At 52.4% G+C, this 14,969-nt stretch overlaps 2 protein-coding genes across 2 annotated transcripts in view; one reads left to right on the top strand and one right to left on the bottom strand.

Moving 5' to 3' along the window:
- Window positions 1-1,913, top strand: part of Pitpnm3 (PITPNM family member 3) — a 67,393-nt gene extending 65,480 nt beyond the window's left edge. Inside the window, exons 19-20 of the mRNA XM_042054879.1 lie at window positions 965-1,093; window positions 1,608-1,913. Of these exons, the coding sequence (XP_041910813.1) occupies window positions 965-1,093; window positions 1,608-1,913 (435 nt within the window). The remainder of the gene's footprint in view (window positions 1-964; window positions 1,094-1,607) is intronic.
- Window positions 1,914-6,218: 4,305 nt separating this feature from the next.
- Window positions 6,219-10,284, bottom strand: Pimreg (PICALM interacting mitotic regulator). The gene is made up of 5 exons (XM_038328946.1): window positions 10,003-10,284; window positions 8,114-8,391; window positions 7,595-7,690; window positions 6,975-7,028; window positions 6,219-6,659 (listed from the first exon to the last, which is right to left on the bottom strand). The coding sequence occupies exons 1-4, from the start codon at window positions 10,270-10,272 to the stop codon at window positions 6,995-6,997; spliced, it is 678 nt and encodes a 225-aa protein (XP_038184874.1). The 5' UTR covers window positions 10,273-10,284; the 3' UTR covers window positions 6,219-6,659; window positions 6,975-6,994.
- Between the last annotated feature and the right edge of the window lie 4,685 nt (window positions 10,285-14,969).

Raw genomic sequence — 14,969 nt, forward strand, 5'->3', positions numbered from 1 at the left:
AGGGAAGGGACCTGGAGGCAGAAATGGATGCAAAGGCCATAGAGGAGTGCTGCTTAATGGCTTGCCCAGCCTCTTCTCTTATGGAACCCACGACCACCAGGCTAGGGATGTCGCTACTCACAATGGGCTGGCCCTCCCCCATCAATCACTATTTTAAAAATTGCCCTGCACCCTGACTTCTCTTAGGACTGGAGAGCGAGGGGGAGGGGGAAGGGGAAGGAGAGAGTGGGAGGGAAATGGGAGGATGGGAGAAGGTGGAAATTTTAAATAAATGGAAATTTTAAATAAATAAATAAAGATTTCCCTGCAGCCAGATCTTATGGAGGCATTTTCTCAACTGAGGTTCTTCTTTTCAGATAACTCTAGCTTGTGTCTAGTTGCTGTAAAACTAGTCAGCACATCCCCAGTGAACATGGTAGGGCAGAGGGCGATGCTGGCAGGAGACACACAGTGAGGGTGTAGTGTAGTGAGCGTCACCAGCTGGGTAGGTGGGAGATCAAGGCAATTGGCTGAAGGAAGCATCCCTAGATGAGGAGGGTAAATCTCTAAATTGGGTGTGGATTTTTGGGGAGCTCAACAGACCAACTATCAGGAGGTAGGGGTCACATGGCTAGCCTAGAGCTTGCCCCTAGTTTAGGGTCCATAATGCATAACTTCCTTATCCACAAAGGGGCACTTGGTCCCACTGTGGGAGGTGTGTGGGGTGTGTGGGTAGGTGTGTGGGGGTGGAAGGGGGTTGGGACTGGGCAGTAGTGTCAGCAGGTAATGTATTTCCATTCCCTGATAGAGCCATAGTGCCCCACCTCAGATCTAGTGTGAAGAACCGGGCAAGGAGGGGCAGTCATGTGGGGATGGCTCCTAGTAAAGGTGGACTCAGACTTGGTGTCTGAGGGCAGATGAAGGGCTCCCCAGCAGGGTCTCCCTAGGCCTTCTTCCCTCTTCACCAGCTTGCTTTGTGTTTCAGTGCTTCATCAAAATCACTGCAGCCTACGGCTCCACGAAAGATATCTCGGTCTACAGTGTGCTGGGCCTCCCTGCATCCCAGATCTTCATTGTGGGCCGGCCCACCAAGAAGTACCAAACGCAGTGCCAGGTGTGTGGAAGCCAGGGAAGGGAATCCAGGACAGCACCTAATCATTCAGTTACTTGCTCATCCCTTCATTTGCTCATTCATTTATCCCTATTGAGCAATGCCTTGGGCCAGGCCCCCTGCTGGACGCAGGGGAGAATCCAAGTGGAGACGGGTGTAATGGCATCTAGGGGAAGGGGAAATGGCAATGACTGTTTATTACAAAACAAGGGCCACTCTGAATGAATGAGTGATGAGGAGATGCGCTGCAAGCCTAGACTCCAGGGTAAAGCTGGCCTCCGGGAAAGGGTGGAGTGGATGACGGACAGCCAGAAAGAACCCCGGGGTTGAGTCAGAGTGTAGGGGTGCAGACAGAGGTGCTCAGTGGCCTGCGGGAACCCTATAACTGTAATGAACCTCCCTGCTACCGCTTTTGGGGTCCTGGAGAAGCTGCAGACTCCCTTGGAGGATGCCCAAGGGAAGTGGCGATGTTGGGGGACACGGTCAAATCCTAGCCTGATGCTTGTCCCCTCCACAGTTCCTGAGTGAAGGCTATGCCGCACACCTGGCGGCACTGGAGGCCAGCCACCGCTCGCGCCCCAAGAAGAACAACTCGCGGATGATCCTGCGCAAGGGCAGCTTCGGGTTGCACGCGCAGCCGGAGTTTCTGCGCAAGCGCAACCACCTGCGCAGGACCATGTCAGTGCAGCAGCCGGACCCACCCGCCCCCAACCCCAAGCCCGAGCGGGCACAGAGCCAGCCCGAGTCAGACAAGGACCATGAGCGGCCGCTGCCTGCGCTCAGTTGGGCGCGTGGGCCCCCCAAGTTCGAGTCGGTGCCCTGAAGGGTGGGCGGTGCTCAGAACAGTGGGGACAGTTAGGCGGCCTGCAGGGAAGGGAAGGGTTGCCTTCTCCCTGATACAGGCGTTTTCCTGCTTTTTCCCTCCCGTGTCTGTCCAGCAGTGTCCGACCAGATCAGGGAGGGACCTTGCCCTGACACTGGGGAGCTTTCTGGGCTGCAATGGGGTGAAATCGGGGTGTCTCAGTGCAGCCACCGCCGCTTCCCCGTGCCTGTGCTCACAAGCCGGAGTCGGGTGATGTGTGAGTGTGACCCTTGGGCCAAGCCTGCCTGTGCCCAGTGTTTGGGTAAAGTTGACCATCTTTTCGAGTCCTGAGGTTTCTGTAGCTGCGCAGGCAGGCTCAAACTAGAGAAGCCCCCAGCGCTAGGTAGACTGCCAGACAGGTGTTTACCTCTGGCCGCTTGCAGGTGCGACAACTTGACGGTATGTAGAAGAGTGAGTGGCATTTGTGCCTGCCCTCCTTGTGACATCCGGGGCACCACTTTGGGGCTGGCTGTCTTATGACACAGAGAGATCACTTTATGGGAGAGGACATTCTCTGGGTCCAATCTGTGTATGTGGAGTCGATCCACAACCACTGGGGACCGGGTCTGGTGCTGACTGTCTGTCTTGCAGCTGTCCTTTGCTCCCCTTCTTGTTCTCCTGTGGCCCTTGAAGACAGATGTTCCTCTTCCTTGAGTCTTGCCTTGTGCACTTCCCTGGGAGGCTGCAGCCATGGGCTCTGCCCCGAATTGGTCTGGCTACACTCTGTAGCATATCCTCTTTGGGCCCTGCCTTTTTCTATAACTAGAAGGGGCCTCTTGGCTGAGATGGGTCCTGGGTTTGATTCCGAGGCTGTCCAACATTTGTGCTCTCTGGGGCATCACAGAATGCCCAGTGGGCCTCCCCCTCATTCCAGCCCTTCTCACCCTGGGATAGAGATTCTAGGTGGGACTGAAAGGGAGCTCAGCACCTCAGAGGAAGGAAGCCACAACTTTGTGGAGAAATAAGCTTGTTTGTGTACACCGAGGGAAACAGAAAGTGCTTCCTTTCGCCAACAAAGGGGACAACATGGTGGCCCCTTCCATAGCTCTGCTCGGACTGGCTTTTTCTCTTTAGGTTTCCTGGAATGCACAGAACTGAGATCTTGGGTTCTGGAGGTTCATGGAATATTGACTCAAGCTGTTGTATTCTCTTCCCCTCCCTGGCAACCCAGTTTAGTTTGAGCCTAGAATCTCCTCTAGGGTAGTCAGACCCCTTACGGTGGTGGTGGCAGGGGGTGTTTCTTTGCTGCCAAGTCCCTGGTCTTGGCAAATCTCCCCTTTGCTCCCTAGCCCAGGCTGACACCTGTTGTATGGCTGCCTGGGTGTCTTAGAACCCCCTGGGCCGCCACAGAGGCCAGAGCCAAATATCTGCATACACAGCAGGCTCCTGTCAGCTTCGTGTCGCTTCTGTTCAATGTCTACCTCTTGCAGCTCCCATGCAGCCTGTGGTGGCTGCTGATGGGGGTGACTGGCACTAGGTTGTGAGTTGCTCAGCAAACTGGGTGCCTCACTTGGGCTGGAGAGGGTGTGGGTTCCCAGTACCCACCCGGCTTTTCCCACTCAAATATCTTCTCCAGTCTGCCAGCTCCCGTTCCCTCTACCCATCCCATCCTATCTGCCAGCTCTTTCAGCGGTATCAGCACTGCAGTTGGCAAACCATGCCCATCACTGCTGGGGGCTGCAGAGAGGGCAAGGAGGTATGGGACCAGATTCAGCTTCCTCTTTCTATCCTGCCTCTTAGAAGTTATACCTGTCCCCCATTTCTCTTAGAAGTTATACCTGCCCCCCATTTCTCTTAGAAGTTATACCTGCCCCCCATTTCTCTCAGAAGTTTATACCTGTCCCCCATTTCTCTTAGAAGTTATACCTGCCCCCCATTTCTCTCAGAAGTTTATACCTGTCCCCCATTTCTCTTAGAAGTTATACCTGCCCCCTCTGCCCCACACCACCTTCCTCCACCATTCTTGCCTGTCTTTTGGCAACAACTCATATGGTATAACCACCCTAACTGCAGTCCTTTCCCCTAAATACTGTGATTTGAACTTGGATAGACCCAACTGATTCTCCTCCCAGCAGGAGCCACCGAGTCTAACTCTCAAATGATAAACACCTCTCCCTTTTCTGAGAACCCCAGGCTGAGTGTTTGTGTGAGTGGGGGACCCCCAGGGAGACTGGAGCCAGTGACCAGGCTCTGTGGGTCAGAGCCAGCCAGAGGCCCCACCCCTTTTTTTCTAGAGCCTCACATTGGGGCTAGGGTGATCCCTTTTGTGGGATGCAGCTGGTGTACAGGTGTTGTGAATACCACCCTAGGAGCCGTGGTGCCCGTGTGAAATACGCACTCACTGCTCTGTTTAGAGAACAGCTCAGTCTTGGCTTCCTGGCAACTGTACCCTGTGTGCGCTTTCTGCTAGTGCTGTGTCTAGTTAGGTCAGAGGAACTGATACCTAGTGCTCTCCAGAGGAGAGTGCCGTTGCCTCCTCCAGTAGTTCTGTGACGCCCCATCCAGCTGTTTTCTAGAGACCTCTAGCTCCTGGTGCGCCTGCTCTCCAGCTGCTGAAACATGTTCCTGCTTGACCAAAGTTCCTGTATCTGAGTGGCATGTTTGTTTTTCCCATGTGGTGGCTGTCCTGACCTGGCTGAGGGATGCCTGACACCTTCCTTTATCCCTCATCCTGTTGTGGGTTGCTGGAGTCTGCTCTTTCAGCCTCATGCCCCTCACCCCTAAAGACTGACCCCTCCCTGAAGCATCACAAGATATTTTTTAAAGAAAATAAATTATTTTCATGCATTCAGATGAACAGCCTTCCCGCCTGGGTGCTGGGCTACATCAAATGTATCTGAACCCCAGTATTCCTGAGATTGGGGTGGTTCTCTGAAGAAGGGAAAGCTGTATCTAATGGTTTTAAAACTGTACTTTGGGCACTCTGCAGCCCAGAGCTGTGCCCCGGAAGTATCCTGCAGACAAAACATGGCACCTCTCTTTAATTGGGGAATGGACCCCGCCAGACCGATGGGCCCAGGTCTGGAGGAGGTGCCACTCTTGCAGGCATACTCTCCACTCAGCTCAGGTGAAGCCCCATCTGGGAGGGGCACCCTGACTGTAGGAGCCTTGCAGTTGACCCCGCCTTAAACAACCACTTTCCAGAGGAATCCCCGGGGTTCCATTCCAAGTGCTCTGAAAATTAAAAAAAAAAAAAAAATCCCTTTTCTTTCCCTTCTGGGCTAGGGAGGAATTTCTTATACACCCAAGTTAAGCATTTAGTACAAGTAGCAAAGCCCTGATCTTGCTGGTAAACTAACAGGGAGGTTGGGAAAAAAAAAATCAGAATTTGACTCCACCCTGTGGTGGTGCAGAAGAGGTAGGGGACACCAAGGAACAGTAGGCACAGTGGCAGCATGGGACATGCCCCCTCAGACCTAGGCCCACTGTCCCTTTCTCTTTGTTTACTCAGTGGTGGCAGCCAGTCTGACCTTGTCTGTGGTCTGCCTGTCCCTGTGTGTGTAACTTCCAGTACTCGCTGTGATGGCTGGTTCTGCGATAGAAAAGGCTTATTACAGTACTCATGGCTGCCTTGTACAAAATCCGTTAGAAGAGAAGATGTAAAATATCCAATTTCTAACAAGACAAAAACAGCATTATGGAATTAAAAAAGATTTTTACAATTGGTCTTGATTTTGATGTGAGCTGTTTTTAACTGAAATGTTGTCACTTAAATAAAAACCTTATTTGCCTTTAAGATGTGCTTTGATGAGAAAGCTTTTCCTTTATCTATTTTTATGTGCATTGTGTTTTGTCATGGGTGTCGGGTCCCCTGGAACTGGAGTTACACACAGTTGTGAGCTGCCATGTTCTTGCTGGGAATTGAACCTGGGTCCTCTGGAAGAGCAGCCAGTGCTCTTAACCACTGAGCCATTTTCCTGCACTCTGGTTCTCTAGGCGAGAAGAACAGGAGCAGAGGGGATGGGAGACACGGAGCTGAGCTCCAGACCTATGGCTGTGCACTCAGTCTGGTGTCAGAGCGCGTATGTAACAAAAATGCCAACTGTCAAAAACAAGTTTTTAATATGAAAAAGCAATGTGATGTGGAAAACTGACACACTGGAGTCTTTCTATTTAAAAGACAGCAGATTTCTTAAATAATTTACAAAGAGCAGAAACTGGTCTCGACCAGTGTCCCCCTCCCAGCACGCCCACGGTGCTCCACACTGAGCTGATAGGTAGGTCCCAAGAGTTCAGGCTTGCACAGTTTACCAATATCTCCTTTCTTCCCGTGGAGCCCTGTGGGAGCAGGGATAAAAGTGGGTCCACAAGAATCTTTGCACTAGGAATAAAGTGGACGGTTTCATGGGATGACTCCTGCTTGGTCCTAGTTACAAGGCTCAGAACAGCCTAGTGTCTTCAGGTACGTTCCTAATATGTATGGGCCACTGTGAGGCTGGAGAGCAGGTTGCCTATGAGTCCCCAGGAGAGCATGGGCAGTTCTCACCACCTCTTCAAGGTCTTCCTGTATCACTCAGGCTGTGGCCAGTGGTTACCAATGGGCCCAGATATGGTTGAAATAGAAGGATTCTGGATCCCATGTTAGTCGAGTCCTTGTTAGCAGTGGTCTGGGGATGCTGATGAGCCCAACTTCACCTCTTCCTGGAAGTTCATGGGGTGGGTGGCACAGACATTCTGGTGGCTTGATGGCTGGACAGGGCCTGTTTCCTGTAAGACAGAGCTTCCATTGTGCTTCTCCCTATTCTCAAGGCAGGGGATGTAGGAATCTATAGCCCTCTTCTCCAGATCCAAAAGATTGGAAGGCAGCTTTCAATCCTTTGAAGTCACAGGGTTCTGATGTGATCAGTAAGGGGAGCAGCTTTGGCTGAGGGAAGAAGATCCAGATACTTTCTGCTCTGCTCTTTACCCACCCACACTGTGGTTTTCTCAATCCATTCACTTCTTTAGCACTGCTGCACATTTACATGTAATGAAGGAGGTGGTGAGAAAGGAGGAGGCTGAGAAAGAGGGAGGGGATATTACCTGTAGGATGTTTGTTGTCCTCATTCACAAATAAGGGAGACAGTCATGTCACCACTAGGAATAGAGAAGGGGGTGGGATTGATGAACTGGATGCTTTGTGTTCCGAAGGCATCCCAGCCCAGACTAGACAAGACCAGAACCTGGAAACATGGTAGGAACATGGCCACAGGGGACATATGGCCTAAGAATCCTTTGTGGCCATTATACAAATGGGAAAATGGTTTCCAAGTTAGGGCAGATCCAGAACAAAGGCAATGCCTCCATGGCTGGAATCCTGAGCAGATAGACCAGGAACTCCACAGCAACCATGTTGCTTTTGCCAAATACATGGGTAGACAGGGTATAGAGGAGCCATAAAAGGTACTGGAGGAAGGAAAGGCCTCTCAAGAAGCAGGTACCCAGCCACACATGAAATTCAAGGTGATGGGCAAAGGTGAGTTCAAGGCCTGAAGGGCTCATAGTGCATCCTTCACCATCATCCCAAGAGACTGAAGCATAGAGGGACAGGGACTGGTCTTGGTCATGTGGCAGGTTGGTGTTGGAACCAGCACTGTTCCTAGAAATACAGTATGGTTCAAGGGGCCCATGCCATTTCACCCTGACCCCAGGATGCAGCTCACCTCTCTTCAGCCTTGATGGCTTTGTCCAGCTTTTGGGACAACTTCTGAAGATGCTGGATTCCAGCTCCCACAGGCTCTGGGTCACTGTCAGACTCACTGAACACAAGGAGATGCCACAGCAGGGGTTAGCGAGAGCCCTGAGCAGGGTCCAGACAACCCTGGCTGACTGGGAAAGCCTCACTAGAGCCTCGCTGTGGCGTGCGACATGCAAGCTTGTGAGACTGAGCCATGGGGAATGATTTTACAGTCAGATGAGGGCTGCTGTTGCCCTCAAACCTGGGCCCCAGGCTTCTAGATGTCCCCCACCTAGAATGGAGTGGGACTCATCTCCTAACCCTTTTACAGGTAGGGAGAGAGGACTTGAGAGATTTTTCCCCTTTCAGGTCCTCACTAGCTCTGCGGCAGACCTGGGCCAGAAAAAGGATGTGACAAATCAGGGAGGGTGTCCTCGGCCCAGGTAGTCCTGAGGAGACTTGTGGGACAGGAAAGGAAATCATGTTGGGCTCAGAGACTACTTGCCTGGGAGAGCAGAGAGGTTCTGTGGAGGAGCAGGGGCTCCGGAGGGCAGCTTCTCTCCTTAGCCTCTGGCGTCGATGGCCGTGTGAACCCATCTGGCCAGAGAGGCGAGGATTTCCCCCAACTCTGGCATCCCGGTTGGCCCTGCATAGCCGAGTGTTCTTCTGGCTCAGACTGGGTGGTGGGGACCCACGGTCCTTCTGGGCTTCTCGCTTTCTCCTCACTTTCACCTGTGTTCCCATCAGCCACTTGGTGCCGCTTTGGCAGGACTCCTGGATTCTCTGTGATGGGTTCATGTGGGAAGGTGAGCACAGACAGGACCAAGGTGGGCTGCCAGCCTTCAGCTATCCCACATACACAGTCTGCTATTAGTCTCAAGAGTGATAGTATGATTCCCCGTGAGATGGTACTCTCCTGCAAGATCTTCCCAGAGACCCAGAACAGGGACATGGCAGGTAGCAGCAAGATCACACCACAACTAAGCCCCCCAGGCAGAGACTAACCTAGAAAGTGAGGGAGGTTCAGTGTCCTGAATACTGGCTCACTTGCCATCCACTCTGGTCTTATTCCTTCTCCCCCCTCTTCCATCTTAGTCCACACAGACCCTTCAATGACATATCAGATAGCTGTGATCACAACACTTAGTTGCTCTAACCTCTTCTATGGCTCTCTACACTCCATAGCACGAAGTCCCAACCCTTGGATCTTTTACACGTGGTTGGATCAAACGGTTCTGCTTAGATTGCCTTTGTCTTGGCAAACCAGAGCCCAGAAGCTGGAGCAAGGCCCGAGATAAGTTTGATGAGTTGGGTGACCTTAGACAAGATGTCACATTTCATCGTTCTGAGCTATAGCTGTTGAAAGCAATCTTAGGGCTCTTCCAAGTCAGAGCCAGACTCTGGCCAGGAGGCCTCTCTGGAGAGTTGCCAGGAGCCTCTGTTCTCTCCCCATGCCATCAAAATGCCCAGAAAGATGCCCACCCCTTCTCTCCCTGGAGGTCTGCTCATTTTTATAGCTTCCATTCTTCCCAGGGGCCACCTGCCCTCGTCTCCAGCTCTAGGTTTAGAGACCTGGGGTTAATGAGATAGCTCAGCAGGTAGAGGTTCTTGCCACCATTTGATCTCCAGAATCCACACAGCGGAAGGGAGAGAGCCCACTCCTGCACATTGTTCTCTGACCTCCAGATGAATACCACAATGTGGATGCTCCTCCCATAAATAAAAACATTTAAATAGATATTTTAAAAAAGACACCTGCCTGGAAGGCTCCTGGGCACACTGCTCCCGAACACCACCCCTCAAACCTGCCTTCTGAACTGCTCGAGAAGTTGCATCCTTCTGCAAGCCAGGCTCCTCTGCCTTTTCCTACCAAGTAGCTGACAGCCAAGGCATAATAAGTAGTCTGACTGGGAGATGTAGATGGGGGTCCGCACATAGCATCTCCCCCTTCACTGTGACTTAGTCCTCACACCAAGGCCCCTTCAGCATCCAGGCTGGACTCACACCATCCTGCTGGTCCTGTGCCTCCCCTTTCCTGAGTTATCTTGGAAGAGTGATCTAGGGAGGCTTTATCCACTAAGCTTGAGATTGATATCTCTTTATAGTTAGCCATTTCTTGCAATTTCCTATCATAGGGCACAGCAGGTTACCTTACATGGAGAGCATCAATTTCTTCCATGACCTTTCTCACCCACTGATTTGTTGGGAAAAGTATGTGCCAGGACGATGGGGGGGGGGGCGGGGTGAGGAGCGGGGGAGCTGCAGGGGAAATTTCCAAGGACCTAATCAAACTCCAAGACCCCACCTACTCTATTCTTGGAGCCTCCCAGAGGATAGGAATTTTTAATACCCAGGACACTTCTGTAAACAGACAGTTAGTGGTGTCATTGTTACCTGGGACATAGCACCCAAGGCGCATTTGGCCGAGCGAGCTGCACCCTGAAGACCCCGCTGCTCTGGCTCTGGGGTTTCCAGGCGTTTCCAGGAGGGGCCAGTCCCCAGGTTGAGGCTGACGGCTCTCAGTGGCAGCCTCCTTTGAAACTGTCTGCACAGGGAGCCCAGATGGCCCTCAGCAGACCGGGTCACCCCCTTCTTTAGATGTTCCTCCTTTAGGAGCGATCGTCTGCGCATGGAGGCCGTCATGCCCTGCCACTGGGACGCCATGTGCTTGGTCCAGTCTCCTCTGCCCGCTAGAACCTGGGGAGGTCAAAAGGTCATCAAAGTACTCTTTGGTCATATTTCCAGGCATCAGAAACCGTGGGAACTGGGAAAGAGATGAAATGGAACCTCTTGGGGTAAACTTCTTGCGCAATTTGTGGATACCAGAAAGATGACCATGGCATCACTGCCAGCAGCTGCCTCGACTGCAAGGGGGCAAATTGTCTTTCCATCCCAGCCTCCTTCACGGAGGCTCAACGGAGAGCCACAGAGGTCACCGAGCCTCGGCGCTTATGCAGGGCACCATCAGCAAACGACTCTTTCATAAATTCGCGCTCGCGCTCCTCTGCGGAGCAGACCCTGGCCACCCCTCCAAGGCCTCGGATCCGATGGGGTGCTTTAAGTCTCCAGATACCCCCTTTGCGTTGAAGGTCCTATCAAAAGCCCCTGGCCCGCTCCCTTCTAGGAGCTGGCCGTGAGACCCCCTCCCCAAGCCCTTTATGTCCCCGCACTCACCTCCTTGCCTGATACCCGGACCCGAAGACCATCACCCGCTCCTCGCCCACTGCAGTCGATTTGAAACTCCGCGCGGCCCCACCCCGGCCGGGTACTCGCAGCTCATTGGCCCTATCAGCCTTCCACCGCCACCGTCCCGGATTCTGATTGGTCTGTTTCTCTCGCGACCATAAATCGTGCTTTGGGATTGGCCGGGCCACGCCCATACATCGCTCGGGACCCCGGCCTGGGTCGCTACAAAGGGTCCAGCAGGCCCAGCGGTCTCGGTCTGACTGCTGTCACCTCCTGGCTGCAGGGTTTGGCGTGGCCTCGCCTCGTCCATCTCACGCCCAGACCCTCCCCAGAGCCTGCGGTCAGGCTTCTCTGCGGGATGATGCGGGTTCGCGGGACACGGCCACCCAGGGCACCCCTTCCAACCCTTTACCCCACCTAACTTCTCTCTCGCATCCAGTAGTTTTGTCAGAGCGTTAGGCTGGACAGAACTGCTGAGCGCTGCGTTCCTTGGGAAGTTTTGTTTCAAATTCCCCGCCAGATCCTCTTCCTTCCTGAGAGACCGCCCTGCCCCTGTCAGTTCCTCAAACTCACCACCCGGCTGGCGCCCACAAAAGCACATCTCAGAGGAGGGGACAGACTCTAGATCCCCCTCTCTATCTGTTAGGTCAGTTTCTCTGCCTGGTCTTGCCCCAGCCATTTTCTCCTTAGTCTTCCAGCATGCTAACCACCACCACCACCATCACCACCACCATCACCACCATCACCCAAAACAGCATGGTTTGCTTTTTCCTATGTACCTGCTTTTATTTTTGCGGTCTTGACATTTTTTTTCATTTTTAAGATTTTATTTTTGTTTTTAATTATGCATCTCTGTGTGGATTTGTGTTTGTGAATGCTTGCAGGGTTGGGGTGGGGGTGTGAGGCAGAAGAAGAAGTCAGATCCTCTGGAGCTGCGGTTGGAGATGGTGAGGCACCCCATGCGGGTGCTTACAAGCAAACTCAGGTCTTTCTGCAAGAACAGTAGCGATTTTAAGGACTGAGCCATCCCTCTTACCCTCTTCCTTCCTTCCTTCCTTCCTTCCTTTCTTTCTTTCTTTCTTTCTTTCTTTCTTTCTTTCTTTCTTTCTTTCTTTCTATCTTTCTTCCCTCCCTTCTTCCCTCCTTCCCTCCCTCCCTTCTTTTTTTCTTCCTTCCTGGCTCAGTCTCCCCAATATTGAAACCAAGGGTCTTGGGTGTGCCAGCACAATGGGGCCCACTTACCTTCCTCTCCAAGAAGTATTATCGCTCCTCTCTCTTCCTGTCCCTTGCCTAAGCCTGGGGTAGGACTCCTAGAGACTCTTCAGGCCTCTTCCTGGTGTCCAGATTGTCTGACCCTGTCCCTGAGAATCTGTGTTCACCTCCCAACCCTCCCTGTGATAATGACTGATTTGTATACAGCACTTTCAAGAACGGCCCCTGTGTATTCACGAACCCATTTACACCCAATGCCACACAACTCTATGAGGTAGCTGAGGTGCAGAGTTTAGGCTGGCCACATTTCACTCAGTGTGAATGTGCAGCAGGGTGAAGGATCCAGACACTATCCATACAAGAACAGAGTTTCTGTGGACCAGGGTTGGCTCCCTCACTGATGCTTCTCAGCCCTCACACCTCCTTCCCCAGCCTGGATCTCTCCCCTGACTCTTGAAGCCAGCAATCTCCTGGGTCCTATCACTTCCTGCTGGTTACTTAAAGGGAACAAACCCAAGTTGGAGCCCCCCTGGCTTTCCAGATCTACCCCGCCCCCATGGTCTCTCTAATCTTACAAGTGGGAACTTGTGATTTATTAAACTCTGTGCTAAAAGGAGCCAGAAAATGTCCATTTCTCATTTCCACGAGACTCAAGTTTAGTGTGCCTGGAGAGATGAGCATCTCCAGATCAACTCCAACAACGAGACAGAGAACTGCATGTTCTCCAAACCTGAGACCCAGGGCATGAGCTGGCCAGGCAGAGAGTATGCTTGCATCTGTCTGATTGTAGGCGTGTCTTTGTGAGTGTCTGTTTGTGTTTTTTGCACATGGCATATCATGTTCAAGGCCACTCTCTGTAAGGAACCTGACACACCACACACACACACACACACACACACACACACACACACACATGCAACCCCAAATAAAGTCTTCAGAGAATGGCTTGTGACTGCATGATGTGCTGAGAGGCTTTATTGAGGCTGGTGAGCAATGGGTGCAGGCTGTGGTTTGCAAGCCGCTGCCCTCAAGAGACTGTTGTCTTTGTCCGCCAGCCTCTCCTCCTTGGGACTATTTACCAGGAATCTCAGACTGCTTGTGTCTCTTGCATTTGTGACCACAATCAGGAAATACACCCAGTGAATCAGACGGAGGGAAAGAGAGTGGTTCCTGTGAAGACAGGGGTCGAAGCGAGGGGACGTCTCAATGAAGATGAAACACTGGGAACAGATCTCTCAAAGAGCGTTTTGCCACATCCATCTCCTCAGTGCCTGCTGCAGTGCCTGGCGTGCCAAGGCATTCATAATAATAGCTTATATTTTCTGAGCCCTTATCACGTGTCGGACACTCAGCCGAGTGCATCGACGTTCTTCCTTCTCACTGCAGCTCTGGGAAGTCGGCTCTATTTTTATTCCCATTACCGATGACGAAACTGGAGATTCAGACAGGAGAGACCCTAGGTCTCTTGACTCTGAGCTCCGTGTTCCTCTCTTCGGGTCACACATCCTTGCTAAGCATCTGGAGTGTGTGCATGCATGCATGTATGTGTGTAGAGAGTATTCTCTCTGCTTGCTGCTCTCTCCCCTTTCGCCACTCAGAGACATAACTGGCAGATCAGGTTAATGAAGGGAAGTCTCCATGGCAACGAAAGAAGGCAGAAGAAGTATTTTCTTCTGAATGGGAAGCGGCTCCCTTCAGCCTTGCATGGGGAGTGGCTGTAGGGGGGCTCCGCACAGGCGTATCTCTTTGAAGAGTGGTGGGTGCAGGGTCTTCTGCTCCACTGGAGGAGGACAATGCAGCGAGGACCACAAGTGGGGCTTAGCCTCTGGAGGAGGGAGGTAGGGAAGGGTGCTCCAGCAGCTCCCTCTCCCCCGGCTTCCTCTCCAGCCACAAAGCTTTCACTCACTATTCCCACCCCTGGAATGATCACATCTCATAGAAGAAAACTGACATCCAGCAGTTATGATGCCATGGGAAGAGAAAAGGACACAGGGAGGGTGGGTGGCTTTTCCAAATATGTGACATTCTAGCTGAGGCACTGGGTGGAGGGTGATGCCAAGAACCTTGCCACATTCCAGGACTGACTTTACTAAGGCTGAGAGAAGCAGAGGGCATGGCCAGGGTCGGGGGCCAAGAGCAGAGACCCGGGTTAGGGCAGGAGCTTAGAATAGATCCGGGGTGGGAAGTCAGCTGGCTTTGAAGAGAGGAGCAGGTGACTAGAACTGTGGTCCAATGAGGGCTTTGAAAAGATTGGAGTCTGTGGCCTGAACAGGCAATGGATCTCCCCTTCCCCAGCAGTGAAACCTGGTCCCTGAAATCCCTTTGCCCCTTCCCTTTGCTGTGGGCTTTTTGTCTCTCTGCAAAGCACCAAATGGAAACAGTAGCAAAGTGTCAAGTGTGAAAGGAGCACGCCTGGGTCCTTCTCTCCCATTGTGCATCTGATCAGGAGGGAGAAATGCCCCAAAGAGAAACTGTGTTATAAAGAGAGTCATCATTTAGTAACTCACAAGGCCATCCTCCACGGCAGGGGAGAGCACCTCAGGGAGCTTAGGGTCAGTGCTGGACCCTGGCCTTGGTTCTCCTCCCCCACCCCACCCATGGTCATAGCCTAGGTTCTCCCCTAACCCACCCCATGAACATAGCCTAAGTTTTCCTCCCCCCACCACATGGTCATGGCCCAGGTTCTCCACCCTCACCCCATGGTCATGGCAGTGATGTCCCTGTCTGTTCATTCTACCTCCTCAACACAAATGCCCCTCTAGGCTGCCATACGGCTGGAGAAAGATGGTGGGCAGGAGGAAAAGGCCTCTATCCCTTCAGTGTTACCTGCTCCCCAAGACTGGGATGGAAACAAGTCCTGAGTTGGGGACCTGGCACTCAGAGAGGGCTTTCTAGAATTCTAGGTTCATCCTCTGTGTCTGATCAGTTTGCCTAGGTTTGTCCTTAAGGCAAGGACTCTTTAT

This window comes from Arvicola amphibius, chromosome 4 (assembly GCF_903992535.2).
Source record: "Arvicola amphibius chromosome 4, mArvAmp1.2, whole genome shotgun sequence".
NCBI classification, from domain to species: domain Eukaryota; kingdom Metazoa; phylum Chordata; class Mammalia; order Rodentia; family Cricetidae; genus Arvicola; species Arvicola amphibius.